The sequence below is a fragment of the Alternaria hordeiaustralica genome, assembly GCF_023758085.1.
Source record: "Alternaria hordeiaustralica strain BMP 2776 chromosome Unknown scaffold_12, whole genome shotgun sequence".
Taxonomy (NCBI): Eukaryota; Fungi; Ascomycota; class Dothideomycetes; order Pleosporales; family Pleosporaceae; genus Alternaria; species Alternaria hordeiaustralica.
This window is the reverse complement of record NW_026056784.1, coordinates 473,512-499,882: the sequence shown is the minus strand read 5'-3', so window position 1 is coordinate 499,882 and position 26,371 is coordinate 473,512. Positions and strand designations below refer to the sequence as shown.

Below are 26,371 nucleotides of genomic sequence, written 5' to 3'. Positions count from 1 at the left end.
ACATATCTAAAACGTCGCGGGACATCTCCACGAAGGACGGCACACGCCTTTAGGACAAGCTAATGGTAGTCTCGTTGATCGCAGGTCATCGAACATTTAGTTTGTTGTGTGGAATGTCCGATAGCTACGAGCTGTCTTGCTGGAGACCCTGATTATATAGCGCGGCATCTTATCAACACACATCATTCCTCTTGTCTAAACCTCGTGGTAGTGGATCATGGTGGATTCCAAGGTACGTCTCACTTGCCACGTGGTTACTGGCTTCCGCCTTCGCTGGTAGCAGAGCTCTTGAAGTTCTATATAATACTCCTCTCTCATTGCACGACTCCTCTTCCCTCCCCCATATAGTTCTAACCGAGCGTCCCTTCATCATCATTCATTCATTTCAGTGGTAAGTTCCCCTTTCTTTTCCATTCATGATTCCAGGCATCAAATAAGCAGCCCTACAATCCCGAGCTCCCGCAAACCCCTGTATCCGCCTGCATACGTCAAATTTTCTGGAAGGTAAGGTAAAATACCACTCAGACGGATACATCATGGTCAAATCTGGATACATTGCAGCAGCAACCCCCGGTCGGGAGAATACAATGGTCTCCGACGGCAAACGAATGCGAATCCTTTGGCACCATGGCGATGGCAATGGCGACTCCAACAAGGCCTTCGTTATGCGGTCGAAGACTACAGTCCGCGGTCATCCAACCTGGAAGATGTACATGGGGAAGGTACCACGTCCCATTATCTATGGCAGAAGGGAGCCCCCAAGGTATGTATACCTCGACGACAAAGCCTGCTACGCAGTATACAACTCTCAAAAATACACCGCGAAGGAGCTCAGCACATTCTGGCCCTACGATTTTGACAATCTGGGCAACATCAAAGCCAGCAGGCCGAATCGTGGCCGGCCAGCATATCTCGAAAACTCTACCACGGTATTCGCCAGGGGTCCACTTCTTCGCAACAAGACAGCCGAATATGAGTTCTGTGGTCGCCCCGCCTCGCCAGAATATACCCCTAACTCGCGCGTGAAGAGAGCAGCAGAGGATGCGCAAGCAAAGAGAATCGAGGCTAGCACAAATTTCGCTCAGCGGTACCATGCCGGCTATGCTCAAGCCTAGTCCCTACGTCCCTGGTCCTATAGACGGTAACATCAAGCCACTGAGCATCACCGACAGGGCTGTCCAGGGCTCACCGTACTTCGACATCCCAGCAGCAGCCATGCGGAAGCGACCTAGACCTATTCCCGGTGACATGGCTGCAGTATATGCAGGTTTCACTACTAATCGGAACGCTGAGGCCGCTGGGATTAGCGCTGGACCAGAGGCGAAGAAGGTCAAAGTCAAGCAAGGGGCGGACATTCAGAATGAGCTGCTGGCGATCACAGACAAGCTAGACAGCTCTGAATAAGGTGGGTGGCGCAAAAGCGGTCCTAAAAAGTTTTGTTTGTTTGCTGTTCTGGGCGTTGACAAGATGGGCGGACGTTCATTGATGTCTTGAAGGACGACTGGGCACTTTTGGCTGAAAGTTAGCAGGGAGGAGGTAGTTGATTAACGGCAATCCAATTATAGTCAACTTCACAACACCATTGTTTTCAACTTCGATAACGTCACGCGTTCGCGCTAAGTATTGCTGCAGGCTGGTGCCGTCTTCGCGGCTTCCACTCCACCCGACTTGCACCAAACAGCACAACACGAAACCGGACTGCATGCAGGGCCTCGCGAAGAAGATATCCCGGAATCCCGGCCGATGTGTCATTAATGATGTCGGCGAATGAGACCCACTTATTCGGCTGAGACCTTTTGGCGCCAACGAGAACTCATCTGCCCACCTGGCATGTCTGACTCACAATGCGTGGCCACAAGCTTTGTGGAAAGCCAGAACATTCCAGTGGCAGCGAGCCGGGTCTCGCTCGAACAACAATGGTCACTGAGACAAGCCCGGGACGGCATATGTCTCTGAGCCACGCTGTTCGTGCTGAGAGTTGCTGTGGAGGACAGTGAGGGCTCAAGGTTCGTCTGCATACTTAAATCATCTACTCTCTCAAAGCTGAGTTCTTGTTGCATAATCCAGCTTGTACCTAAAATCTCCGACCCAGCACCTCTCTGTTTGTGCAGACTCGCAAAACTCCGACAGGTAAGCGATCTTTACGAATTCGTGGGTGCTTTATTGGGAGATGTGACGCTTTCGTGCGCTAAAAGCAACGCGTCCACTGTCTGATATCTTGACTGACGTTCTTCCAGTTTCATCATTCGCCACCTGTTTTGGCTCCAAATGCCGACTCTCAATGCGGGTTCTCACATGGCGACCCTCAAAGCACCCGAAACATTGGGAAGACTACTCGAAGCTACCTTCAAAACAGCCCGAGTTCATCATTACACCGAGCCTTTGGGTCTCCGACAACCCTCTGTAGGTAACAAAGGCGCAACCAAACGAGGACGCCCTAGATACGAGGGCATAGCCAGCGACCTCAACAAAGCGACTAAAGAGATTGTGGATCAAATCGTCGACACGTATCTCTCCGTGGGAGATTTATGTGAGACGATATGTTCACAGCCTACCTTTCTCGATGCGAGCATAGAGCCGCTCCTGAAGGAGCATGGTCCCTGGTTATGGAACCACAATAGTTCCTTCAAGACATGTGCCAACGACATCGACAAACTGAACCAGGACTATGTTCGCCCCGATTACCTCTTGTACGAAGACGATCAAGATCGCGTCGAGTCAGTATTGTAACAATGGGTCTGAGAACTAGCTAACGTATTCCTCACAGCATCAAAACGCTCGTGTCTTGCTGGATCCTTCAGCGTGCATGCGTGAGAATACGGGATCGTCCTTACCAAGAAACCGAACTCTTCTATATGGCATGCGTTCTGCTGTTTATACAAAGAACGCATCGCGAGATCAGTCTCCGGGGACTGAATAGGTCAGCATGTTGACTTTTCTGGGTGTAGGGTTCAATTAGGGCTTTCGCGCATGTTCCATCTCTGTTATTGTAGGTTACACAAGGGTCAGGAGTTTGTTGATCTGTTTTTTTCGTTGGAAGGAAATCAGTACATGGCGTTATGGAAGTAATTGTACGTTTTTAACCTACTCTTTCTACTCGATCAAGTCAACGCTGCATTTTGACAGACGTCCGAAATGTCCTCCGGGCCGATCTTCACTAGGGATCGGAACATATGACCCCTGCCTCGGACCTACAATTGTCGGAACGTCGGCTAAGGCGACGCCATAGACTAGGGGGTCCGGCTCCTGGACTCCTTGTTTCTTCCCGGCCCCTGTGGTGTGCGCCTCCGACCCAGGAAATTGAATAGGAACGTGCGCGGTGCGTTCCGCCGCAAGAAAGGGGCGTAAGGGGTCGCTAGTTATTGCCAGGTCCTTCACCGGCAGGATAAAGATGCTGGCAGCAATGCGGCGCGGTTGCCTCTACAGCTGAATCGAGTTAGCGTCAGTGTTTGTGTATCAGCCACTAGACAATATGCAGTGCATGCACGCTCCCAGGTAGAAGCGACGCAAAATCCCCAAAGCTTCACCGATAACGGTACTCAGCACTTTCTCTTATTGCCAATCACTCGCTAACGTGTGCGATTCGGACTCACGTGCCATGCAGTCTCGGCTCGACAAGCCACAAACCATCAGTCTGCGCATGAGAACTATTGCAGCCACCCTTTGAATCACGGCGTCTATCTTCCTTTACTTTTCTATTCCCAGGGGTTTGGTCTTGTCAGCACCATTGCCTACGCTGCGGAGGGTCATCGGCAACGCCAGCCTAGGCAGTTCTTTATTCCCGAGACCAGACGGACTCATCGAGAGCGCCAGTTTCTTGCTGTGACACAATCTTTGAAACATTAGTGTGGCCAAGCTTTCATTCCTCGTATTTCCCACGAAAGATGTATGATTTCCTTCAAGGTATGGCTGGCTTACAGCCTATGAGATCCCGAACGCACGGCCTGCGGCAACGGTTTTGCTACACCCGTCTGATAAGGCACTGGGTGATCAGCAACGATTCGCTGGGGAACGAGCACCGCTCCTCCCGTTGAAGAACAGCAGGGAATCTGGAGTGGGTAGGACGTAATCTCCGCTCCGCTCGAAATCCGCAAGGGACGCTCTCAGACCAGATCTTGGCCTGTTGCCTAACGTACTTGGACGTCTTGCAGCTCAACATCATCTCAACATCATTTCAGCCAATGGGCTAACTTTGTGTAGAGCTATGAAGGTCCTTCGTCGCCGATCATGGAAGCAATCTGGCACGAGACGACGTTCCCCGAAATTGCATCCTCAGAATAGGAGCTGCGAGTGTCGTCCAAGCTTCTCTACTGGTAGAACCACGGTAGCTGTTCTGGCATAGCGTACCCCGATTCCGGGAAACCACCAGGTAAATGAGTCATAGTATGCGAGGAGTAGATTCTTCTCCAGGTATGAATCCTTCCGGCGATTCGGCGAAATAGTCCTGCGCTTGGCTGCCGAAATCATCATCTTTCTGGGCACAAAACATACTCTGGTATGTAGACGTTGCTGTGTTGTTATAAGTAAAGCATTAGGATGCCATCTCTGCATACCACATGGGGAGTCTCGCAGCACGGCACTGCAGAATAACCTCGTCCTTCTTCGGTAGCCTCTGTATTGCGCTTACTGTGTTCATCACATCGAAGCAATCACTTTCAGACGCTATCAACGCCCTGTAGTCTCTACGACTTCGATTCTACTTCGAAGGTGCGCACAATATCCCCTATATGCATTCTGAGAAGGAAGACATCGACTAACTAACAGCAACAGAACTCACTGATCCTGGGGTTATGCCACCAGATGATGATTCCCTGAGCTTGATGGAGGAATGCACCAAGGGGGGAATACACGCTGTTGTATATCTGTCACGCCTTGGGCTACTCAATCTAGCAAAGGATCCTAGGAAGTGCGGCAAGCCAGACTTCAAATCAGTACCCGAAGTTCAACGGTTCTGGGATTCAACGAAGCCTATTGTCGAGTCTATTGCGACGCAATACAAGACAAGAAACGCTATACGCAATGCTCTCCGAGATCGACACATCTGTCTAGAGGAAATCTCAAGAGATTGTGTAGATAAGTTCGGCCAGCAGGTCTGGAATGATGGCGTTGAAAAATCTTTCGTTACACGTATCGATACTCCGGACAGAGTCAGCAAGAACCACAAAGCCAAGGATACCTTCAGAGTTCAGAAGTCTACGAAAGTCAAGGCTCGTGTCAAGATTGCCCAGAGCACGTATCCAAGACATCTAATCTACGAAGATCGAAGTGATCAACACAAGTAAGTTAGCCTACCAACAATATATTCTCAAGCGTAAGGTACTAAGCTCACTTCACATAGAATACGTCTGCAAGTCTCTGCGTGGATCATCCAGCGCGCCTGTAGAAAAGTCGAAGCCGGTGGAAAGAAGAACCCTTACAAAGCACGGGTGAAAGCGTCTACGAGACCTTCGAGCTTCGTAGCAGCAGTCCGTGCGAATCGGGATGAGTCTCCTCGCAGTCCCACCTTGTCATCAAATGATGAGACTGATGAATTGGTGAAAACGTCTACGAGATCTTCGAGCTTCGTGGAAGCAGTCCGTGTGAATCGCGATGAGCCTCATCGCTGTCTCACCTTGTCATCAGATGATGATATCGATGAATTGGACTTTGACTATTGGGCTGGCACTTCAGGGAACACCAAACACGCAGAAATGATCAATGCTGTTCCTCGAAGTCAGCTGCAATCACCAGGAGCATCTCAGAATCCAGTTCAAACTCCTGCACAACGATCCAATACCAAACGCGTAGCTGCTGTGGTATCCCGAAGGAAGCCCTGGAGTTCCAAAACCACAAGAACGGTCAAGAGGAAGCCGCAGCGAAACGAACTGGTAGGAAATAAGCACACGACCGCGCAGTCTGTACGAAGCAACGCGAAGAAGGCACCAACGAGAACACAACCAGTAACGAGCCTACCCCGTACGAAACAACCTCGTTCACTCCTCCGTCCTGTAATGCCAGCAACAGTCGACGATCAAGTCGGGAGTGAGAATGCTGTTCAAAGTCTGGGCTCGATGTCGAACCAGACACTTCTTGATCGCGGAGAGCTGGGAATCCAGCTACTTGTTCTTCTCGAATCACAGAACGCTGGACATCATGAGATCGCACACACGCAGAACACTATGGAGCGCATCAAAAGTATAGCTGTGCAATATTCCGAGGAGCTAAAAAATGCGCTGCACAATGAGTACGAAAAGTGTAAAGTGGCTCTGGACAGATGGTTAGCATGCATGAAAACACTTGTCGAGTTCCGCAAGAAAACCGGACTTTCCGGCGATGGACCCAGCATATTAGCCGGCTTCGAAATGCTTCCACTGGAGAAAAGGAAAGGGCAAAGACCGTACTTGGAAATGTGCCGAGATGTTCGTACATGGGTGAGGGATGGTATGACGATCTTCGTGTTCTGCAAAGAGGTGGGTTCCATACTCTTGAACATGGCTAGCTTTGCTCCTTTGAGTATGAGGTTAGATGATCTTCTTAAAGTTCTGATACCTTTCACGGCGGGTCTGATGGGATGCTTCCTTTCTAGGCCGTCCAACTCTTGATATCTACGAGGTTAGTCAACACACCGTTTCGGTTTGTATTGGTGGTATGTTGCGGCAGCTCGGTTCAGAGGGCTATAGAGGATTGGTAATATATGCGTCGATATTGTTCTGTAAGATTGTCACTACACCACACTTCGTACTTTGAAGCAATGCTCGTAGCCGCCCGTGACAACACCTGCAGTATTGACAATCTTTGGATATCGCCAACCGTCCAACGACTGCCTCACTTCGCTTGAACCGATGTTCAGCTGTTCCAGTGTCTCGATGACGGCAGCATACAAAATATCGAGGTTGCCATCTTCAACCTTGACGGCAATTCCCATAGCGCCGTGATTCATCCCAGCCAGATCAGCGTGGGGTGAAGCACGAACTGCTACTGAATAACAGGCATCTGCTCCGATCTTGCCAACGACTTGTCCGTTGTAAGGCGTCATAAGCGCTGTGTCGAAGCGACCTTCGCCAGCAACCAGTCCAGGGTAGCTGGCCATGCACTTGTGAATCCGAGCTAGATGTTGTGTTCTCTGATCCAGGGTCTCTTTCGAGGGACCATCGGAAAGGTCAGCGGCATCCGCAAGCCTGGCAAACATGAGCGCGAGGTTCGGAAGAGGCATCGCTGGTGTTGGAAGATTGCATCCGTCGACAGTCCATAGCACCTCTTCCTTAGTAAGCCCGCTTATGTCCTCAACAGCTCGATACACGCGCTGCTGCATGGCATGCTCATGTAGGTAGTAGTCGTGAGCCGTAGCGCCCAGACACACCGCACCTGCTACCATACCGACATGTTTTCCAGAGCAATTGTTGTAGATAGCAGTCGGTGTAAAGTCTTCTCTGATCCACGCGCGATTGATAGCAGCGTTCTGAGCGGGGTGTCCACCACATGTAAGGATATCCTCTTTCTCTCCTGTCTTCTCCAGCATCGCTTGTGCTCGTTCGATATGTCGAGGTTCACTACTATGCGAAGCACACATGAGCGCTACATCTGCGTCATCGTAATTGAATCTCTCCGCAGCTCCTGTCTCCAAGATCGCAAGGGTCTGAATTGGCTTCGTTGATGATCGCGCAAGGGTCATCCTTCGGTAGTCGCCAATTGTGTAGAGTAGTTTGCCAGATGCATTAACAATGGCTGCGTGTACGTTGTGTCTGTTCTCGATGATGCCACCTCGGTAGCTGAGGACTACGTCATTCCCAGACAAGGTGTTCGCTCCGTTCCCGATAGCAGCGCTCTGCGTCGAGGGTTTTGTAGCATCTTGTGGCTTCGCATCCGTCTCCGTGGCATGTACCATGACTTGGCCGAGTCCGCTATTTCTGTTCAAGTCGACTGGGACGTGAGCGGCGAAGATCCGAGGAACTATGCCGATAGCTTCGTTCTTGCTAGAGTTTGAGAGGAGAACCGCGTTGAGGTTGAGGCACAATTATGGAAGCCGTAGATGAAGCGCGAGGAAATATTGTTAGTGTAGAACGCTGTCGCGTCCGGCGTACACCTGCCTTTCAATGTCTAGCGCGAGTGTCTTCATTACCTAACCGATGTCCGATTGAGTATGTCATTTCGTAAGTAGGGCTAAGGAGGGAGCGCATTTTCATGGGAATGGACTGCTTGAGATGCGCCCTACACGTGGCCGATAAGGCGCGCGATAAGGTACCGAATAGGCCTGCGAATGGTGAACGGGATATGGTGGTTTCGCGAAATTTTACGCTTTTCGTCGCTGAGCAAACCACGAAGATCTATCGGACATTGTCTGACGCTCTCTACTCAATAACTGCAGGCGACTGACGATGAGGGTTGGGATGGAACCAAAAATCGTGAGACTGGGCCTCGGGAAGGCGCGCGACACGCTAAGACACTAGCGCGTTTGACCCTGGGAGGCTACGGGCTTGCTTTTTGAACGCGTGAACGCGTAGAAAGTAGCCTCCATGACGCTTCAAGCGTGTAGAGTTGTTGCGACATTACTGACGATGTCATCGAACAAACTATGTTTACTTTGCTGTACTTTCTAGCCGCCGCGACAACGGTAAGCCTTATAGTCCATAGCAATAGGTCTTTGCAGGCCGTGAAGTCGCGATCATGGATTGTGCAGAACGTAACGGCATGTTTGAAGTTGAAGAAAGTCTTGATAAATTGTTCGCTAAAAGTATATACATCTAGTTGAAGAGAAGGGAATTTTCGAGCTCCGGCGCAGCAAGAACTGGTGACGTCACCGTCTATACGCTGAAGCTTACAGCGGGAGTCTTCCAGTTCACGAACTCTGGGCCGATCTTCTTGAGGTCGGTTACACCAATGTTCGCCGCGTCATTGATGAGCTCGTACTTGAGCATCTCTGTCGCCCTTGCGACACCCTCAGCGCCGTAGATGTTGGCGTACATGAAGGGCCTTCCGAGACCGACAGCCTTTACACCGAGGGAGAGGAGCTTGAGAACATCGGTTCCGTAGCGGATACCTCCGTCAGCGTAGACCTCAATCTGTTGGAAGATCTCAGGGTCCTCGTTGTAGATCTCTAGGGCGACTTCAAGGGAGGAGGGCGAAGTGTCGGTTTGACGGCCGCCGTGGTTGGAGAGGAAGATGGCCTTTACGCCCTGCTTGACGGCCTCGCGAGCGTCTTCGACAGTCTGGATACCTTTGGGGATGATAGGCAGGGAGGTCATGTTGGACAGCTGCTGGTACAGATCCCAAGTCAAGAGACTCAGGTTGACGTCGGCGGAACCAACACCGTAGCGGGCAGCACGGTGCCTGACACCATCACCGGGAGAGTCGACAGTCAGGACAATAGCTTTCGCACCGAGATCCTCGATCCTCTTGAAGAGGACCTGGGTGTCGTTCATGTCACCGTCAAGGTAGACTTGTTGGAACAAGACCTGCTCTGAGCCGTTGGGGCGAGCAGCGTAGATGTCTTCCAAGCTCTTGGACGAGTAGAGCGAGGTCATGTAGAGGATGTCGCCTTCGCCGGCACCCTTGACGAGCCCAAGCTCACCATCCTCGTTGGCATATCCACCGCGTGCACATGGGGAGATGAAGAAGGGCGCTGAAAAGTTGTGGCCGAGAATAGTCGTGGGCATGGAGGCTTGGATGTTGGTGATGTCGCGGAGGACGCGAGGCCTCAATCGGTAGCGGGAGAAGACTTCGAGGTTGTTGCGGTATGACCATTCGCCAGCCGCTCCGTTGCGGTAGTATGTGTAGGCGGAGGTGTTCATGTGCTGGCGGCCAACCCATTGGAAGTCTGGCAGACCGACCAAAGACTTGAGAGGAGGTAGGGTGTCATTAGCGACGAATCCAGCCAACTGGTCGTCGATACCAGTATCGGGTTCGTTGAGGAAAGGGCGTGCTGCCAGAGCGCAAGTAGCGAAAGCAAGGAGTGAGTAACGCATCTTGAGCGAGTACTGTTGGGGTATCTAAGAGCAGGAAAGATCGACTTTGGGTGAAAGATGGGATGAGTGGAAGATCCCAAGACTCTTATACCCCCTCAGTCAAGCCTGGGAGACATGGGACAGGCAGTGCTGTGCCTACTCGGCATGCAAGTCACTCTGGGCACAAGATCTTGCATGCCATCTAACCCTTGCCTGCACACCATCTGTGCCAAACTGGACTTGACATGGCGCTACTTGCCAACTTGGGTTTCGAAACCATTTGCGTCATCGGAGAAGGGCCGCGAAGTCCCTTCATCTGATAAACAATCCTGTCAAAACGTCTAAAGTGGAGCACCACTACGTCCCGCTGTGTCGCCAAGCGCTCCAGAGGCGGTCGCGACTGGGTTGTTGTTTAGCATGAATTGGACGCACAGGGCACCGAAGCTGCATCGGACCGATGTGGTTCATGTCAGGATTGTCAGTCCAGGCACGCGGGTGACCCACAGCGGAATTTCACATCAATCGGTGCCGTCGCGGTAGCTTGATTGGTCAGTAGATTGATAATGGCTGCACAGTTCCTGAAATTGAGGTACCGGAACCAGCTCGAAACGTGGAAGGTGGCTTCGGTCACTGCCGTGGGATTCCCAGGTTGCTCGGCACATTGCCGGACCTGGAACGTCACTTATCCCACGAGCTAGGCTGAAACGCCTTCCAACTTCTCAGCTTGGTGACAAAGCAAGCAGCGCCTTGATTCCGCTGCTTCACTAAGCCTTACATCGGTCACCGATGGCGATATAACGACGGGCTATGCTCTGGTCGATTAATGATGAATAAATGATGCAACCAACGTCGTTATCCCCCCATCAGGATTACGACAATACTGAGTTATTACAACTTGTTGCTTCCTGACGAACTTCACATGAGAGATATTGAGATCAAAATGAGATGATACATCAATACGGCATCGTAACGATGATCAAGATCGTGTGTCATGGGTGCTCTGGTCGGGCGTTGTGGCAAGGCGGCTAATTGCTGTCCTTGGCCCGAGGTCGCAACATCGATCGTACGCACATGCTGCATCGGGCCATGTGCATACCGGACTTCCTGAAAAAAAGCTCGTTATCTCAGGAAATTGGCTACTCTCTGCGATTGATGTTGTACCTACGGTGCTACCGCATCGGATCGCCGCTCCGAAGCTACGCCTGTACTCCAGTGGGCTGTCATGCAGGTCTTTCAATGTCGGCACAGTCACACGTCCCCTAACCGCCTACTGAAAGAACTTTTTCTCGCGCGAACAGACGTGTGTGGATTATACATGATACTGAGGAACGATGAAGGAGTGAACAGTGGCCCAGATAATTTACAGCCTGACTACGCTAGTGGGTTAGCGCGAAACGGCCAAGGCTCTCGTCCACCGGGCCACGGGTTCCTGCTCACATCTGTCTATCCACCGACGGCGAACATCCCAGATCAACGCTGTGTATCGATTTTACTACACATTCATAGCTGGAAGAACGGGTGTCAGCACCATCCGCCAGGGAACCGGGCAAATCCGATTACGCCCAGGTCGCATCTCCGTCTTCCCTTGCTCGCTCCCTGCAAAGCATCGCATTCGATGCCTCTTAATAGGACATCAACCATGGCTTGGCTGATGAGGCTTTCTCTTCTGAGCGTACGAAATTAGGGGGCTTCGTGAAGGCAAAGCTTTGTGTAAATTCCGTCCGTGAAACGATGCCTCCTCTTGGCGTAGTGACAGCCGCTTCGGGAACCGAGAGAGGACCAGAGATCATGGAACACTCCAGTGATGCAGCAGGCTCAATTGTTGAATACTGTTGAGCCTGGAAAGCTCGTGAGGGCAACATGAACTGGTTGCGTGGTTCCAAGAGGTGCGGGGAAATTGTGCCGCAGGCGCGGGGTTGCAATGCCAAACCATCAACACTGTCCTCTTTCTTCACTCATAGACACGAGCACAGATCGAAGAAGCCTTCCATGATGGCAAGCAGCTTACGCGTTGCTGCCTGTCACGCATCACCCGTCTTTCTCAATGCACGCAAAACAACAGATAAAGCTCTATCCTTCATCAGACAAGCGGCATCTAACAAGGCCAAACTCGTGGTCTTTCCGGAAACCTACATCTCTGCTTTTCCAATCTGGAGCTCGCTACGGCCCCCTACTGAAAATCACTCGCTTTTCCAGCGTATGGTACAAGAATCTATCTATGCTGATGGCGATGAAATGGAGGCGTTGCGCGAAGCGGCTCGGTCAAACAACATCCTAGTGAGCATCGGCTTCAGCGAAAGGTCGCGACACAGCAACGGCTGCCTGTACAATTCGAACATCTTCATTGGAACCGAAGGCGAAGTCCTAGTTCACCATCGAAAGCTGGTCCCGACTTTCTTCGAAAAGCTCACATGGAGTAGCGGTGACGGCTATGGGCTGCGTGTTGCTAACACGCAATACGGGCGTATCGGCGCGTTAATCTGTGGCGAAAACACTAATGCACTTGCAAGGTACTCTTTGATCGCGCAAGCAGAGCAAATTCATATATCAACTTGGCCGACGATATGGCCGACAAGAACTTCGCGTCACACAGCGCAAACTGCCGAGCAAACCACCGACGATAGCAATGAGCAGTCGAGTCCAAGCGCTGCGCGTGGAACAAACTACGACAACTTAGCCGCAAACAAGACCCGTGCTGCAGCACATTGCTTTGAAGCAAAATGTTTTGGTGTAGCATGCTCAGGCCACCTTGGTGAAGATGCTATCGGAACGATCATCGAGGGTGCAAGTCAAGCGGATGTGGTAGCCGAGACCCTACACACTATGCCTCGAGCTGCGACCTTCTTCCTGGACCCTACCGGCGCGCCGTTGCCTAGCTTCACCTACGACGGTGCGGAGAAGGAATATGTATCCGCATTGCAAGATCAAGAAGACATATTGTATGCAGACATGAATCTTGACGACTGCATCGAGGGCAAACAATACCATGATGTAGTTGGTGGATATCAGCGACCCGACGTGTTTGACCTCAAGGTCGACCGATCCAGAAAAGAACCGGTGCGCTTTATTTGATATCAGAATACTACGGATGTCACCTACCAGTCGTATGTTACTTTAGCCTGCTGTCTCGGAATGCGCCGAACCGAATCACAGTGCGCTCCTCGATCGCGTGCACATCTTATGCACAGGCCGGCGGCACTACTTCGACACGCCACAGCACTTTTGCTCATAACCCTGGAAGCCAAAAAGCTCATCATGGCGCAATTGTATTACAGAAACCTTCTGTCTACAGCCGCCGCAGCGGCCCGTCCAGTTTGGGTGTCTTGACCCAAATGTACGGACCCGAGCTGACTGTCAGCAAGCTCTTGCGGGGTGAGAGTTCTCACCAAATCCTTGGGCGTGGGTTCCGATTCAGATGGCTGCAGATCGAGCAGGGGTCGCGGGTTGTCGCAATCAAAAGCTTAATATTCGGTCGGTCGTAGCTCGGGGACTCTAGAATCACATCACGTCGCACTGCAGCAAGGCCTAGGATGGATGTTCAAACACGCAACTTACTCGCATCTCTTACGCAAAACATACGATTTGCACAGGTCGCTTGACGTCCATATACCGAACATTCTTCCTTGTTGTTGCGAAGTGCTTTCAAGTTGAATGCTTACTACTCGTTCCGGTGTCCTGGCATTAGGGTATTTGAATCAGTTCGATCTATGATCAGCGGCAGGTCTGAGCGCATTGCCGACTTCGCGAAGGAAGCGCGCATCTTCACCCTCAAACTCGAAGCTCAGCAGATCTCCTCACAGCAACCAGCTATGTTGGCCAAGTAAAGCGCCACGTCCGCAGATTCTTGATACGGCATGATTACTCCACAGCTTTACAGTCGCAGTGCTTCAAGACCAGGACGGAAGCATGTATGCAGGTTGCGGCGTTAAGCCATTGGAGTGTCAGCAGGCCGCATTCAACTCATTTTGAACATTACTGATCAAGCCGGACAGCATCTTACGCTGCGCGCCCCAGGGCTAGTCAGATGCACATGAAGCAGGTAGCAGATTTTGCGAGAGAAAGATGCTCTTGTTCGTTGCGCAACTAACGTAGCATCTCAAAACTCTCGCCCTCCTCCTAGTCCAACCAGAAAGACGATATTGCTCCTCTCCCTTCTTCCGTAGTCTCCTACCCGTTACCGCTGGCTGCTTAGCCGAACAAATCCCCAAATGCAGACCCATCATCCGAGTCCGCGTCGATATCCATACCCTCCTCTCCGTCCTTCTCGTCATCTCCATCCTCTCCAGTTGTCTTTCCATCGTCCTTGGTATCGGAAGCGGTACCGCGACCGGCTGGTGTGGCCGTGGTCGCGGTGAGGATAATGTCCTTGACGTTCTTGTCGTCGAAAGCCTTGCTGAAGAGCGTGGTCCAGATAGGCTCCACGTCCTCGATGCCAGCGGCTTTGAGTAGTGCTTGCAGCTTCTCGGGGGTGATGGCGATACCTTCGTCGGCGAGGATCAAGGCGGCGTAAGAGACGGCTTGTTCGGCCTTGTTGGTGGTGGTAGACATTGAGATGACGCGGTAGCTTGTGGGTCGATGAGTGGTGTTGAGAGAAAAATTTGACAACCGTAGCAACTTCTTGTGACCTTTGGATCGTCTTGTTGCTCTTGTCGGAGAAGCGAAGTCTTTGTGTTGGTGTTGAACAGGGTCTCTCGTCCAGGTAGTAGATTCGTTAGGCAACGTTGGACGGGACGAGTCACTTTATATGTGCGTGCGGAGGAACACCAGCTCCTGTGAGTCTTAGAATGCGCTTGTCATTCTAAGACTATATTGGATTGCGATCCATGTATGCGATCATAACGCGCACTCTGCGATGACGACCTATTATCTGAACAGCCGACCGTTCACGCTACCGCAGCTTCAGACGAGCTCAGATGCGCTCTCGACGGAGGGCTATTATTGGTGCGCGAAGACTACGCCTCGAACATTAAAGGTACTGTTTCGACGTCGGAGTCAGCAAAAGGGCGCAGCGCCACCCAAAACAGCGGTTCGCCTCGTTGCTCTTCTGAGTCACGGCCAACATCACCACACAAAGCCACTCAAGCGAACCCTGAAAACAGGGTAAAGAGACGTACCGTTTCACTAAATAGGATATGATGGTTCCGTAGCTCACAGTCATAAGGCGATTTATGACTACATCCCCAGATGTACCCAGAGGCAGAAGGCTTTTGAAAGCGAGCTTGCCATGAGCGCCAGCATGAACAAAAAAAGCATGCGCACAGCTGCCAAACGCTCCTCTGCGTCGGTCCGCCGCTTCCAGATGATCTGCGACATGTTTCGAGCTGCGTCGTCATGTTCCGGTAAAAGCTGCCGCTTCCATGCGATACCAGCGTCTATAACAGCATAGTTCAATGTGAACCATTGGAGCTCCGTCATGGTCAGCTGCTTGATCTCGTACAGCGTCAGTACGCCCTGCGACAATGATTGGTTAGCACACCCGGGAACACTGATGTCTATAGACATTATAATGAACTCACCCTGATGTCCCCCCATCGGTATTCCGCCTTCCGCATAGCTGCGTGTTCTGTCGTGTTCGGCAACCACACTATATCCTGCTCGCATACTAACTTCCCCGTATTCGTGCGATATAAGGGCTTTTTGTCCTTGGATCATGAAGCGTACACGGGCTTCCGAATGTCAGGTCCTCCAGCTGCCTCCTCAGTCTTGGTGTGCTTCTTGGTGAGGTTGCCCACGTGGATGCCAGTCAGTGCAATCCGACGAAGCTTCTGCTCCAGCTTATGGAGCGGTTCCATAGTGTCATCGCTCTCGTCTTTTGCCTCTTGCTCGGCAATAAGCCCTTCCCACAAGCTAGGGGTTTCGGGATCCCGCAGTATGGTGTCCATTGTTGTGCCTCGCGACGTGTAAGAGAAATTTCCCGCGTTGTATGAAGCTACAGCTTCCCATAGCTCCTCCAACCGCGCGATATGCTTAGCGAGTGCGTCGCGGAACCGGACCTTGTACTTTTCATTCCTCGTGTCGGGGTCTGCGTATGTAGCCCAGAAGCTTTCGGCCTGCTCTATGGCCCTCATGTCGGCTTCGACTTCTTTATTTGGGAAGCCGTCTCCATATGGCCAGTCATCGCCCGCAGCTGGAGGGGATGGGGGGCCGGGGCGCGTGTTTACTTCCATTGTCGTTGGAAGTCCTGATGAGGGAGGATTGCAGAGAAGGTGAAGGTGCTAAAGGTCCAGCGTCGGTCAATATGCAAACCCGATCGGGGTGAACGACGTGCACGGGCCCTGTTGCGGCGCAGAGTTCACGCTAATTGGAGGTCACCCAGAGCCCGCCCGGGCGCAGCGATTGCAGCGATCATGTGACCTGGCCGACATGAATCTCCAATGCTGCAGGAAGTGGTCCATCAACCCGGGCGCCCAGTCATAAGAAGGCCGCGATGGGGCTCAATACTATCGCGACAAGCAAGTCGTTGGGATATGGAACAGTGGCTGCGCAGTAGGCGTGAGCTGTCATGTTGCAAGACGTATCACGTCACAAGCACACAAGTAGGATATTGATCATGAGATTGATTTAGCTATGGACGCAAGAGGAAACATGGTCATTAGCTGGGATGACCGAGGCGAGAAGGAGACAAGAGCTGCAGCTGCAGACGTGAAGGCTAGTAGCCTATTTTCGCTGAGAGTGTGAGCGGAGTTCATCATGTTATGTAGGGGAGAAACTTACAGCGTGAGACCAAGACCGGTCGAAGTAGACCTTGGAAGGATGCTCTGCCTTGAGCTCGGCAGGTGCAGCTAGCCGATATGCCATTCCCGCCTTGTTGTTGTCCTTGAAGCGACCTGGCAAGTTCGCAGCTTTGCCATCGGTCTTGCGCACAAGCTCCCAAAGCTGAGCAGCTCGCTCCCGTAGTGTAAGCTTGATGTCCTCCGAAGGGGGGAGGAGAGCAGGACCACAGCTTCGTGGAAAGCTTCGGCACGTGTAAGCTTGTCGGAGAGTGGCGCGGGAGGCCGAGAGGTCGTGGCAGAAGCAGCTGAGCTTGGTTCTCCAACAAGCCGCCGAAGCGGTTGCAGCTTGTTATCCCACTTGGCTCCGCGGAGGAAGCCCTGCCAGAAGTAAGCTCGTCGGTGACCTTCATCGACTTCTTGCGCAGCCTGGGAGATGGCGGCAGCCTCGATCGAAAGGTCAAGCTTGGCCTGGAGCTCGCCGCGCATTCTGTAAGACGAAGTTAGTATAAGTGTCAAGTACGATACGACAGAAACTTACCTCTCTTGCGCACACACGCTACTAAGCGCATCACGTCGACTTGCCGAAAGCTCCACGTGCCCCTCGGCAGCTTCCTGAATCTAAGCTTTGCCTCCCTCTCCAACTCCAGCTCAAGAGTTAGCTGCTCGACCTGGGCATGCAGAGCTCGGTTCTTCTCAAGCTGAAGAACTGTCTCATGGAGCTCGAACGAAAACTCAGCTTGAGCTTCCTGATACCGCTTGGGGAATGCGGCATGTGTTCGCTGTAAGCTCGCGAACTCGGCCCGATCCTTGTCGTTGATATCGAGGAGCTTCGTGACCAGAGGCGCAGCTCGCTCATCCGATTCCAAGAAGAGGAAAAGCTGTTCTTCATTGATGTCGCGGATCAGCTCGATCAGCTCATTGGTATCGAGCCTGACTGAGACGCCGCATTTGGGTCTCGTACCCCGGAATGTGTCGGGCACATTCTGCGTAGCTTGGGAAGCAGCTAGTGTACTCCGGAGGCCGAAGTTCACAAGCTCGCTTCAGATAGGAAGTTAAAGCTGGGTTATATCGCTCCATAGCGGCGAATTGAAGCTCGGTAGGGTGGATGTGCGAAAGCTCGCACATATGTCCTATCGTGTGTTAACACATGATACGGAAATGGCTCATCTAGAAGGACTTACCTCGAACACAACCACGTGCGCTTCGGAAAAAGCTATAGCAAAGCTTGAGCTTTGCATTTCCCAAAGGTCCAAGGGTTTGAAAAGCTTCCCACATGTTGCTGCGTGAAGCCTTTCTTCGCCGTAAGTGAAGTACTAGAGCTTCGCGAGAAGCTTCTCGCTGAGTGACAGCTATCGTTTGACGAGGAGTAGCTATTGGCGTAGGAGCCATTGATGGCGTAGCTCGAGTAGCTGAAGCAGGCCTATGGTCGAGCTTGAGGTGACCGCCGGCAACAAGCGCCTCAGTGTAATCTCCAAAGAACATCTCCGCAGCTGTGCAATGTTGATATTCCCAGGCGTGGAACTAGTTGACGTCGTTAGCATGTCGTGAGTTCAGTTACATCACACGAGCTTACATGCAGATCGTCAGCGTGATCCACGATCAGCTTCAGAAGTCGCCTTGGAGATGGAGTTTTGACCGTGAACGGCAGTCCAGCTAGCAGCTCCTCGTCGAGCTGTGCAGCTGCATCGTCGACCAACTTCTGTAGACGTGGGAAAGCCATTGTGGAGATTGGAAGAGGGTTTTGGGAAGAAAAGAAATTTTCGGGTATTGTGTAGTGTGGGTGGTTAAGTGAGACACTGGCGAAGAGACTTCGTAAACAACAACAACAATGCCAAGATATGCAAACGGCAGTCACGTTGACCCATCATTACTCATCACCATACCACTAGCAATCATTTCAAAGATGCTTCCAAAAGGGAATAGCACATTGTATCCTCCTGGCCCCGCTAGTATGCTCGCGCCTCCCAGAAGTGAGTGCGTCGTATCCTTCACGGCTCTTTCACCTCCACTGGCCAGCAGTCGGGGCAACGAATCGTCAGATGATGGAGGTTGATCCCTTATTTCCAAGGTTTGCAGTCGCTGAAGAAAGCGACTTCGTACCACGGCTCCTTGACGCAGCAAACGCACCTGCGTACCTGCTGTTGTCTTGACGAGAGCTCACCAAGAAGGCAAATAGCTCCACGCTGCAGCTTCTCTAGACTATTTCCGGAAACACGCGCCTGAACTGAAGACTATGGGCGACACGGCAGTCGAAAAGTTTCTGGCCCAGTTCTTGGATGCAAGAGTACTGCGACCGGAAGCTGGTACGGACGATGATTTGAAGCTCAGGCCATAAAAGTCTCCCAGGGATGTCAGTAGCTTTGCATCCAACTGGGATCACGAGGAGAAAGGATATCGTGCTTTAAGATCCAAGATCGAACCTGTTACCACACCTCGATCCTCCCCATAGCCATATCCACAGAGGTCGCCGTGCTGGCGGACATCCAGTCCGATTACCGTGCGATCTCAGCCGCCTCTGCCTTGTTCTGCGCAGCTCTCCACGAATAGTCCAGAGGGCTACATCGCCCTAAAACAACCTAGAACTCTTTGTTTTGTGTAAAAGTAGACTCCCGAGCACCTCTTCAGATCTGTTGGTGCATGGCGTGGTGTTGCGGTCGGAGGCCACCTGGGCACGCGCGGCCTATAGAAAGGTGGCGGGGTCAAAGCTCACAGTACGCGTATCGCGTATCCGGCGTATTGAGGTGCGCTACCGCAAGCTTCACTCTGCATCATCTATAAAACAACTGCTGCAAGACCCACCGTTATGCTTTCAATCTACACGAGCCGTTACCATGGCCAAGACTACTGCTTACAGAATGGTATTGCTGCACTTGTACACAGGTGCAGCTGCCCTCGGAGCAAGCCTGCCCCCGTCGTGTCAAAGCAATCACGACCTTCCAGCCAGGAACAACAACCAACAAGCTGTTCTCAACACCTCGCTACACATTCCGAAGCCTCCAAAGCCAGAAAAAATTGACATCGTCGAACTACCTTTACCTCCAGTTTCTCCAAGCCAAGACCCTGGCGCATGTCCGAATCAGACTGGGTGCATCGCAAGAGAGCTTACCGAGAAGCTTCAAGCTGGAGACTTCACTCCGGACGGCCGGAACGTCATCGTCACAGTGACCTTTGTTGGAGCTCCCGCGGCTCCCGACCCGGCGAGCATCTACGATGGAGTTCAGTTAATCCTCATCAAAGCTGATAGCTCAAACTTCAGCAATGGCGATGCGTGGAAGTGCCTAACGTGTGGGGTACCGGCTGAGAACGCAAGAGAATTGGATCCACAACGAGACTATCCTCATGTCTTCAGAAGCGGCGACAAAGCGATCTGGGGCCACAACATCCTCGACTGCAACGGAGAGCAGTTGGCTAGCGATGAATGTACGCCTGACAATATCCACATCTATCCGATTCATTGGTCAGCTGGCAGTCCGCGTGAGTTGCGTATGCACCCTGACGATTTCCATATTGGTTGGAGTTCGTTCACCAACGACGCTGGGCAATATTCCTACTTCGGGCGTCTGGAGTTCAATGCGAGACCCTCAGGGTCGGGCCCTGGTGCGCCTCGCTATGACCTGGTCGATGTTGACTTGCTCGTGGATCCAAAGCGCGGAGCTTTCATAACGGCCGAGGGCGAGGAGTTGAAGCTTCACCCCGACTCAATCACGATTGGCGAACTGCGGGGCTTCAGTGGTTCAGGCGACGAGATACTCTACATCGGTGCGCCAACCGAGTCGACAAATATCGATCTGTATGCGGTCCACATCGAGACTGGGATTGTTCGTCGTCTGACCAGTCACCCTGATTACGCCGATCCTATCGCCTTCTCTGCCGATGACGAGTGGTTCGTCACTCAAGATACGCGTGCCAGCAAGCGCCAGATGTGGATGTCGGGTATGCGAGGTATTCCGCCTCTCATCGACATCGTTGCTGTCGCCGTAGCCGCATCTACACGTAACAATGGCCCACGTCGCTTCTTCCAGCCAATCTTGATAGATCGTTATGGGGATCGTGAGTCGTACTACGGACAGCAGGTCAACGGAGAAGACGATGGTAGCGAAGGAGGCTATGACGATCCGAACTGGAACGGCCGAGCGGACCCGGCTTTCTCTTTGGACAGCACGTGCATTGTGTACTGGCAGGCCATCGTTACATCGCCAGCATGTGGTGGCACTAATCCGCTACAGTGTCCAGTCTCTACTGCGCCAGGTGGGCGTGAGTATCGTGTCATGCTCGCTCGCATGCCCGATCGCAAGCCTGCGCGTCCAGCCCCAGTGTACGAGGTGCCTAGTCGCATACCGTGGGCGACGCCGTTCCCATCAGGAGCCAAAGTCCCTTCGCAGCTTACACTAAAGCCAGGCAACTACACACTCCATGGCAAGATCTCTGGGTTTGCGAAAGTAAAGCTCATCGGAGACACGGCACATCCACAAGCAGACTCCATCAAGCGTGTCGCTGCCAACTACTCCAACTTCTCCAACGACGGCGAGCATGTCATCAACGGCTGGGAAGACGTTGAGTTGACGGTTTCGACTCCGAATGTGTGGGACCAGAAACTTGATTGGTACTCTGATATCTCGCAAACGGGGTCCACGGTTGGGAGTAAGAAGACTGGCCTGGGTGGATTTCATTTAAGGATCGATGTAATGAAGAACATACTCGAAGCAAACGGAACGTTGACCACAACGATAGACGGCGTGGAGTATCACCAACCGGCCAACGGTACCTAGAAAGGATATAATTAGCTACATAGGTATAGCTGAATTGATGGGCGGCTTCGCTTCAGCTAATCTTCCCAAGTTGCGCGTTGGTCGCGTGTGTATTGAAGTCGCATCGTTGCTTGATCACCGCCATTCGGTTACTCCTATGATTGATGTGGTCTGATCTGTGACAAATGCACGTGTGAGTGGCGTGGGAATAACGCAGAAGCTGTGCTGGTCATCAGCAACAAGCGATTCACACTGAAAATCGTGTTGGACATGGAGAGGCGGCGTTTTCCGGCTTGTGGCGCAATCTTCGATTCTTGAAGCATGATAGGGTGGCGAAAGTGTGATTGTCCCCGGCGGAGCTGCTTTTTGCCAACACGCGGAAAAAGCATACCAGGGCCACAGGCGTGTCGTACAGCGTTCTTCATCAATCGACTGATATCTGCAGATGGGAGAGTCTGTCACGCATGTCGTGTGTCGCATGTAGCATGTTGAGCTGTTTGGCGTGACGGTGACGTACCTAGCGGCCGGACAATTTGCCCTTGCTTAGGCTCAGGCACGTGGCCCTCTTGGCGGCGGGTACCCGCATCTTTCGCCTGCCACCACCGAGGCTTGAGTATCCGCAAGTCGCACGTTTGTGACTTGCAACCTTTCTCAGCGATCAGTTTTTGGACCCCAACGATGGCGCGATATCTCGTGGATGCTTTGTAAGAGCGCACACCCGTCGATTACCGACGCCACCCAGTATGGCGCAACCCAGTATAACCACATAGCGTCACTCCTATGGCCAGCACATATGCTCGGTGAAGCCGTCTTGTCCTGGCACCTGCTTCCCCTGGAATGCCCAGATGGAAATCACCGCTTCACGATAGCGTCCGGCCAGCCAGCTTTAAACTTTGCCCCAAAGGGCTTGCTTTTCAGGGCCAGTTAATCTATCTTATCTAGTGCTGCACATCACCCAGGGCAGGTCCTCTCATTGCCCATGCATCTCTGGATCTACTTGATCCTCCCGGGCAGGTGCATCTGGAGTTTCAGCGGAGACAGGACGAAAGCAGAAGGAGATCAAGTTAGCGCCCGGCGTAATTCGCGAAGTCGGCCAATCAGCGGCAGGCGACACCATGGCACCTCCGACACGTTTATGCTAGAGTATCACCTGCCGACCATTAGGAGAAGGTCGATCGTTACACCAAAATGGAAGGAATGTATAAAAACAACCTTGTTTCACGACATACTGTAGAGCATCGGCAACTTCATTCTAACGTTCCCCATATTCTTCACCCCAAGCAGACTCAAGATGAAGTACGCTCTTGCCGCAGCTCTGATACTCCAGAGCACTACCGTACTCGGTAGCCTTCTGCCTGTCCATTTCAACGCACCTTCTCCAGCACACTTTCTCGACATCGTCAACAATGGCACATACGATCTTGGCTGCAGACCCAAGGCGGTGCCATCGAAAGAAGGCCATTTCGAGCTTCACGCCCTGCTGACCGAGGACCAAATCGCGTATCTGTCCAAAGAGTACGAGAACCATGCAGAGATCAGCCTACACCGTCGTGACCTCAGCAAGAGGGCTGCCACCGCACCGATCGGCACTGGCGACCGTTGGTCGGGCGGTTCAGTCACACCGTCTGGTCTTGGCACCAAGGCTACGGGATCGACCATGAGCAGCATCATGAATCCCACCGAGATCAACTCTGCCATCAAGGGACTCGTCAACGGATACGGTATCAGCACCGTCACTCTGCCATACAAGACCTTCAATGGCGCTACGCAAACCGCCGGATACGTTGGCGCCGGCACAGACAAGTCCAAGTACCGCCTCTATCTCTCCGCTGGAATGCACGCACGCGAACGCGGAGGCCCTGATCAGCTCATCTACTGGATCTCAGATCTCCTCGCCGCGAACAAGGCTGGAAGCGGTCTGAAGTACGGTAGCAAAACATACACCAATGCTCAAGTCAAGAGCGTCCTTGCCGCCGGTATCGTCTTCTTCCCACTCGTCAACCCAGACGGTGTCGCATACGACCAGTCTTCAGGATCACTATGGCGCAAGAACCGCAACACGCGGTCCGGCACTAGCGGTGCCTCCGTCGGTGTAGACATCAACCGCAACTTTGACTTCCTCTGGAACTTCAAGAAGTACTTTGACCCCTCCACATCCCCTGCTTCCACCTCGCCAAGCTCAGAGGCATTTTACGGTTCAGCTGCGGCATCGGAGCCCGAGACCAAGAACCACGTCAGTGTCTACGACTCATTCCCGAAGATCAGGTGGTTCATGGACATCCACTCCGCTACTGGCGACATCCTGTACAACTGGGGCGATGATGAGCTCCAGAGCACTAGCACCACCATGAACTTCCTCAACAGCGCGTATGATGGAAAGAGAGGTCGTCTTGGCGACTCCACGTACAAGGAGTACATTCCCTCGGCTGATGCGACAAACATCAAGAACGTTGCTGCTAAGACGGCGGCTGCGATGCGAGCAGTTGGTGGCCGTGACTACACATCCATGCAGTCTGTCGGCCTCTACGCCACCTCTGGTGCTTCGGACGACTACGCTGCTAGCCGTACATACGCCAAGTCTGGCGCGAACAAGATCCACGGCTTCACCATGGAGTTTGGATACAGCACCAACTTCTACCCCACTCTGCCCGAGTTCAACACCAACATCCTTGACACCAACGCCGGTTTCATGGACTGGGCGCTTGCCGCGATCGCCGCCGGCCTTGACTAATTGATTTGCTTGAGTACGCAACGACATATTGGTTGCAATAGGGGTGTCACGGCGTTTAAGAAATGTGTAATGCGGAGTTGTAGTAGCATGGGCGGCTCAGAGGAAGTGTTCCTAGAGCGAACGGCGTTGACGAGGATACGAGGATTGATGACAGATGATGATTCTTTTCGACGGCCGTTGTAGCACGTGTAATATTTCTATATTATTCTAAACCACCTGTCCACTTCCCATGATACAAAACGATAAGGCGAGATGATCGCACTACCCCAACTTGAAACCACCTCTACAACCACGCTGGAATAATCCCTCGGGATCGACGTCTCCACTAACACCTTTCAAGAATCTTAAATTCTCCTCCCCATAGCTCTCGAATGGCTTTTGCCACGCCGCGCAGTAGTTTAGATAGCGATACCGATGACTCGTCCCATGCTCAGTGGCAAAAGCATCAATCTGCTCGATCGCTTCTCTAGTGATAGCCCTCACTACCTCATCATGCTGTTCCAACGCCCAGTTCACTGTGAATTGTACATTCACAAGCGGATCATCAGATCCTTCGTCAAGGCCCAGCGGGTTCGCATCGCCCTTCCGCGCCCAAGAAGGTAAACAAGGCTGAAGGACAAGCGTCCAATTCATCCCTTTGATACTATGTTTCTTGATCTTCGGTATCGCATCACGATATGCTTTATGCGCCGCCTCCAGCGTCAGCTTATCGTTTTTGATCGTCGTAGTCGCAAATTCCTGTCGTCGTCCGGGCGGGTTCAAAACACTGAGTTCGTCTGTCGCACCAACCAGACTGCGGATCTTGAACGTACTCCACACACGCCCAATCTTATAGAACCCAGAGCTGCGCCAACATTCCGGCCAGCCTCTTTCTTTCGTGTCTGGCGCGGTGTGAACAAGGTGCACAGAGATTGCTTGGATGCCAACGGATTGGAGGTACGTGAAGCATGCCAGAGGGCCAGCGGCGTAGGGGTCGAAGCGTTGGTCTAGCCCACCGGCCAGTGTTCTCGAGGCGGTATCATGGAATGCTGTGAGCACACCAGGCGCTTTCCATGGAAGGAGATAGATGAAGCCGCTCCATACGCTTTTCGCAGCGAAACTACGGACTGTGAAGCTTGTCACGACGCCGAAGTTGTTTCCTCCGCCCTTGAGTGCACGCCAAAGATCAGGTTTATCGTACTCCGAAGCAGTTACGATCCTTCCATCTGCTAAAACGACCTCGTATCCAAGGACGTTGCTGCACACGAACCCGTATTGCGGCGAGAAGAACGAGAGGCCTCCACCGAGCGTGAGGCCAGACACACCAACAGCAGAATTCCTCCCACCAGCGACCGCGAGACCCTCTTTCTCGAGTTCTGAGTACACATCAATCCACTTACAGCCCGCGCCAATAACCACACTTCGGCCATCTTCAGCAGGAACGACCTGTTTGAAGAGCGACAAGTCGATAAGGACCCCACCTTTGATGCTCGACGCACCAGCAACAGCAGAATGACCGCCACCCCGAATAGCAAAAATCGATTCCCCTTTTTCTCCTGTTTCCTTTGCTCGCTCGACCCTCAGATCGAACTCGCGTTTGAGAATCTTGACCGCCTGCGCTAGCTCCCACACATTGCGGGGTCGCACAACACATGCGGGCGGTACCTCACACGCTTTCTGGTCCCAATACGCGTTCATCGACTCTCTGAATTCCGTTGCCTTGTCGGGCGTGATGACGATGTGGGGAATGGCTGCGACGAGCTTGGCTTTCAGTTGCCGTCCAGATGCTGTTAGGCCATCGTCGAGTCTAAGACGGCCAGGTTTCTCGGCTTCTGCATCGCGTTCTATTTGGGATGTGCGGACGCTGAGTCGTTTTCTGATGTATACAGTTCCGAGGAGTATGGCTATGCATGTGTAGGATAGCCATGAGAGCACCATCTTTGAGATGAGTTAGGGAGGCTGGCGCCTAAACTGCGGGCAGACGGGCCAATGCAGCTGAATATTGTCAAACTGTCGATGGCAATCTTGGAGACAGCATGAATGATGAGTTTTAGGATGGACCAAGATATATAATGGTTGAGGTAGGGTATATGGGTGTTACTGGCGTGGACATATGCTGCGGCATCTGGTTTCACATGTGGATGACATAATCACTTGGCGTCAGCAGGCCTGATCGGTGATGACGAAATGCGTCGCGCAATCTACTACATACGTACAGTCCTCCTCTGACAATTGCATCATACTTGGGATGCTGCATGCTTCAACCTTCAGAGTACAATC

At 52.4% G+C, this 26,371-nt stretch overlaps 10 protein-coding genes across 10 annotated transcripts; 5 read left to right on the top strand and 5 right to left on the bottom strand.

Moving 5' to 3' along the window:
• Positions 1 to 587: 587 nt before the first annotated feature.
• J4E84_006430 (uncharacterized protein) lies at positions 588 to 1,404 on the top strand (the record flags this gene model as incomplete). Its single annotated transcript, XM_049389019.1, has 2 exons — positions 588 to 763; positions 1,029 to 1,404. 2 exons carry the CDS (start codon positions 588 to 590, stop codon positions 1,402 to 1,404), a joined length of 552 nt encoding a protein of 183 aa, XP_049243293.1.
• Positions 1,405 to 4,556: 3,152 nt separating this feature from the next.
• On the top strand, positions 4,557 to 5,878 carry J4E84_006429 (uncharacterized protein; the record flags this gene model as incomplete). Its single annotated transcript, XM_049389018.1, has 3 exons — positions 4,557 to 4,563; positions 4,771 to 5,278; positions 5,788 to 5,878. The coding sequence occupies 3 exons, from the start codon at positions 4,557 to 4,559 to the stop codon at positions 5,876 to 5,878; spliced, it is 606 nt and encodes a 201-aa protein (XP_049243292.1).
• An 825-nt stretch (positions 5,879 to 6,703) lies between these two features.
• On the bottom strand, positions 6,704 to 7,864 carry J4E84_006428 (uncharacterized protein; the record flags this gene model as incomplete). Its single annotated transcript, XM_049389017.1, has 1 exon — positions 6,704 to 7,864. The coding sequence occupies one exon, from the start codon at positions 7,862 to 7,864 to the stop codon at positions 6,704 to 6,706; it is 1,161 nt and encodes a 386-aa protein (XP_049243291.1).
• Positions 7,865 to 8,780: 916 nt separating this feature from the next.
• On the bottom strand, positions 8,781 to 9,941 carry J4E84_006427 (uncharacterized protein; the record flags this gene model as incomplete). The annotated part of the gene is made up of 1 exon (XM_049389016.1): positions 8,781 to 9,941. One exon carries the CDS (start codon positions 9,939 to 9,941, stop codon positions 8,781 to 8,783), a length of 1,161 nt encoding a protein of 386 aa, XP_049243290.1.
• A 2,178-nt stretch (positions 9,942 to 12,119) lies between these two features.
• J4E84_006426 (uncharacterized protein) lies at positions 12,120 to 12,992 on the top strand (the record flags this gene model as incomplete). The annotated part of the gene is made up of 1 exon (XM_049389015.1): positions 12,120 to 12,992. The coding sequence occupies one exon, from the start codon at positions 12,120 to 12,122 to the stop codon at positions 12,990 to 12,992; it is 873 nt and encodes a 290-aa protein (XP_049243289.1).
• A 1,116-nt stretch (positions 12,993 to 14,108) lies between these two features.
• Positions 14,109 to 15,078, bottom strand: J4E84_006425 (uncharacterized protein; the record flags this gene model as incomplete). The annotated part of the gene is made up of 2 exons (XM_049389014.1): positions 14,109 to 14,537; positions 15,073 to 15,078. The coding sequence occupies 2 exons, from the start codon at positions 15,076 to 15,078 to the stop codon at positions 14,109 to 14,111; spliced, it is 435 nt and encodes a 144-aa protein (XP_049243288.1).
• Positions 15,079 to 15,568: 490 nt separating this feature from the next.
• On the bottom strand, positions 15,569 to 18,353 carry J4E84_006424 (uncharacterized protein; the record flags this gene model as incomplete). The annotated part of the gene is made up of 5 exons (XM_049389013.1): positions 15,569 to 16,135; positions 16,635 to 16,787; positions 16,958 to 17,120; positions 17,189 to 17,616; positions 18,207 to 18,353. The coding sequence occupies 5 exons, from the start codon at positions 18,351 to 18,353 to the stop codon at positions 15,569 to 15,571; spliced, it is 1,458 nt and encodes a 485-aa protein (XP_049243287.1).
• Positions 18,354 to 19,464: 1,111 nt separating this feature from the next.
• Positions 19,465 to 21,402, top strand: J4E84_006423 (uncharacterized protein; the record flags this gene model as incomplete). Its single annotated transcript, XM_049389012.1, has 1 exon — positions 19,465 to 21,402. The coding sequence occupies one exon, from the start codon at positions 19,465 to 19,467 to the stop codon at positions 21,400 to 21,402; it is 1,938 nt and encodes a 645-aa protein (XP_049243286.1).
• Positions 21,403 to 22,672: 1,270 nt separating this feature from the next.
• On the top strand, positions 22,673 to 24,112 carry J4E84_006422 (uncharacterized protein; the record flags this gene model as incomplete). The annotated part of the gene is made up of 1 exon (XM_049389011.1): positions 22,673 to 24,112. The coding sequence occupies one exon, from the start codon at positions 22,673 to 22,675 to the stop codon at positions 24,110 to 24,112; it is 1,440 nt and encodes a 479-aa protein (XP_049243285.1).
• A 261-nt stretch (positions 24,113 to 24,373) lies between these two features.
• J4E84_006421 (uncharacterized protein) lies at positions 24,374 to 26,029 on the bottom strand (the record flags this gene model as incomplete). Its single annotated transcript, XM_049389010.1, has 1 exon — positions 24,374 to 26,029. One exon carries the CDS (start codon positions 26,027 to 26,029, stop codon positions 24,374 to 24,376), a length of 1,656 nt encoding a protein of 551 aa, XP_049243284.1.
• Between the last annotated feature and the right edge of the window lie 342 nt (positions 26,030 to 26,371).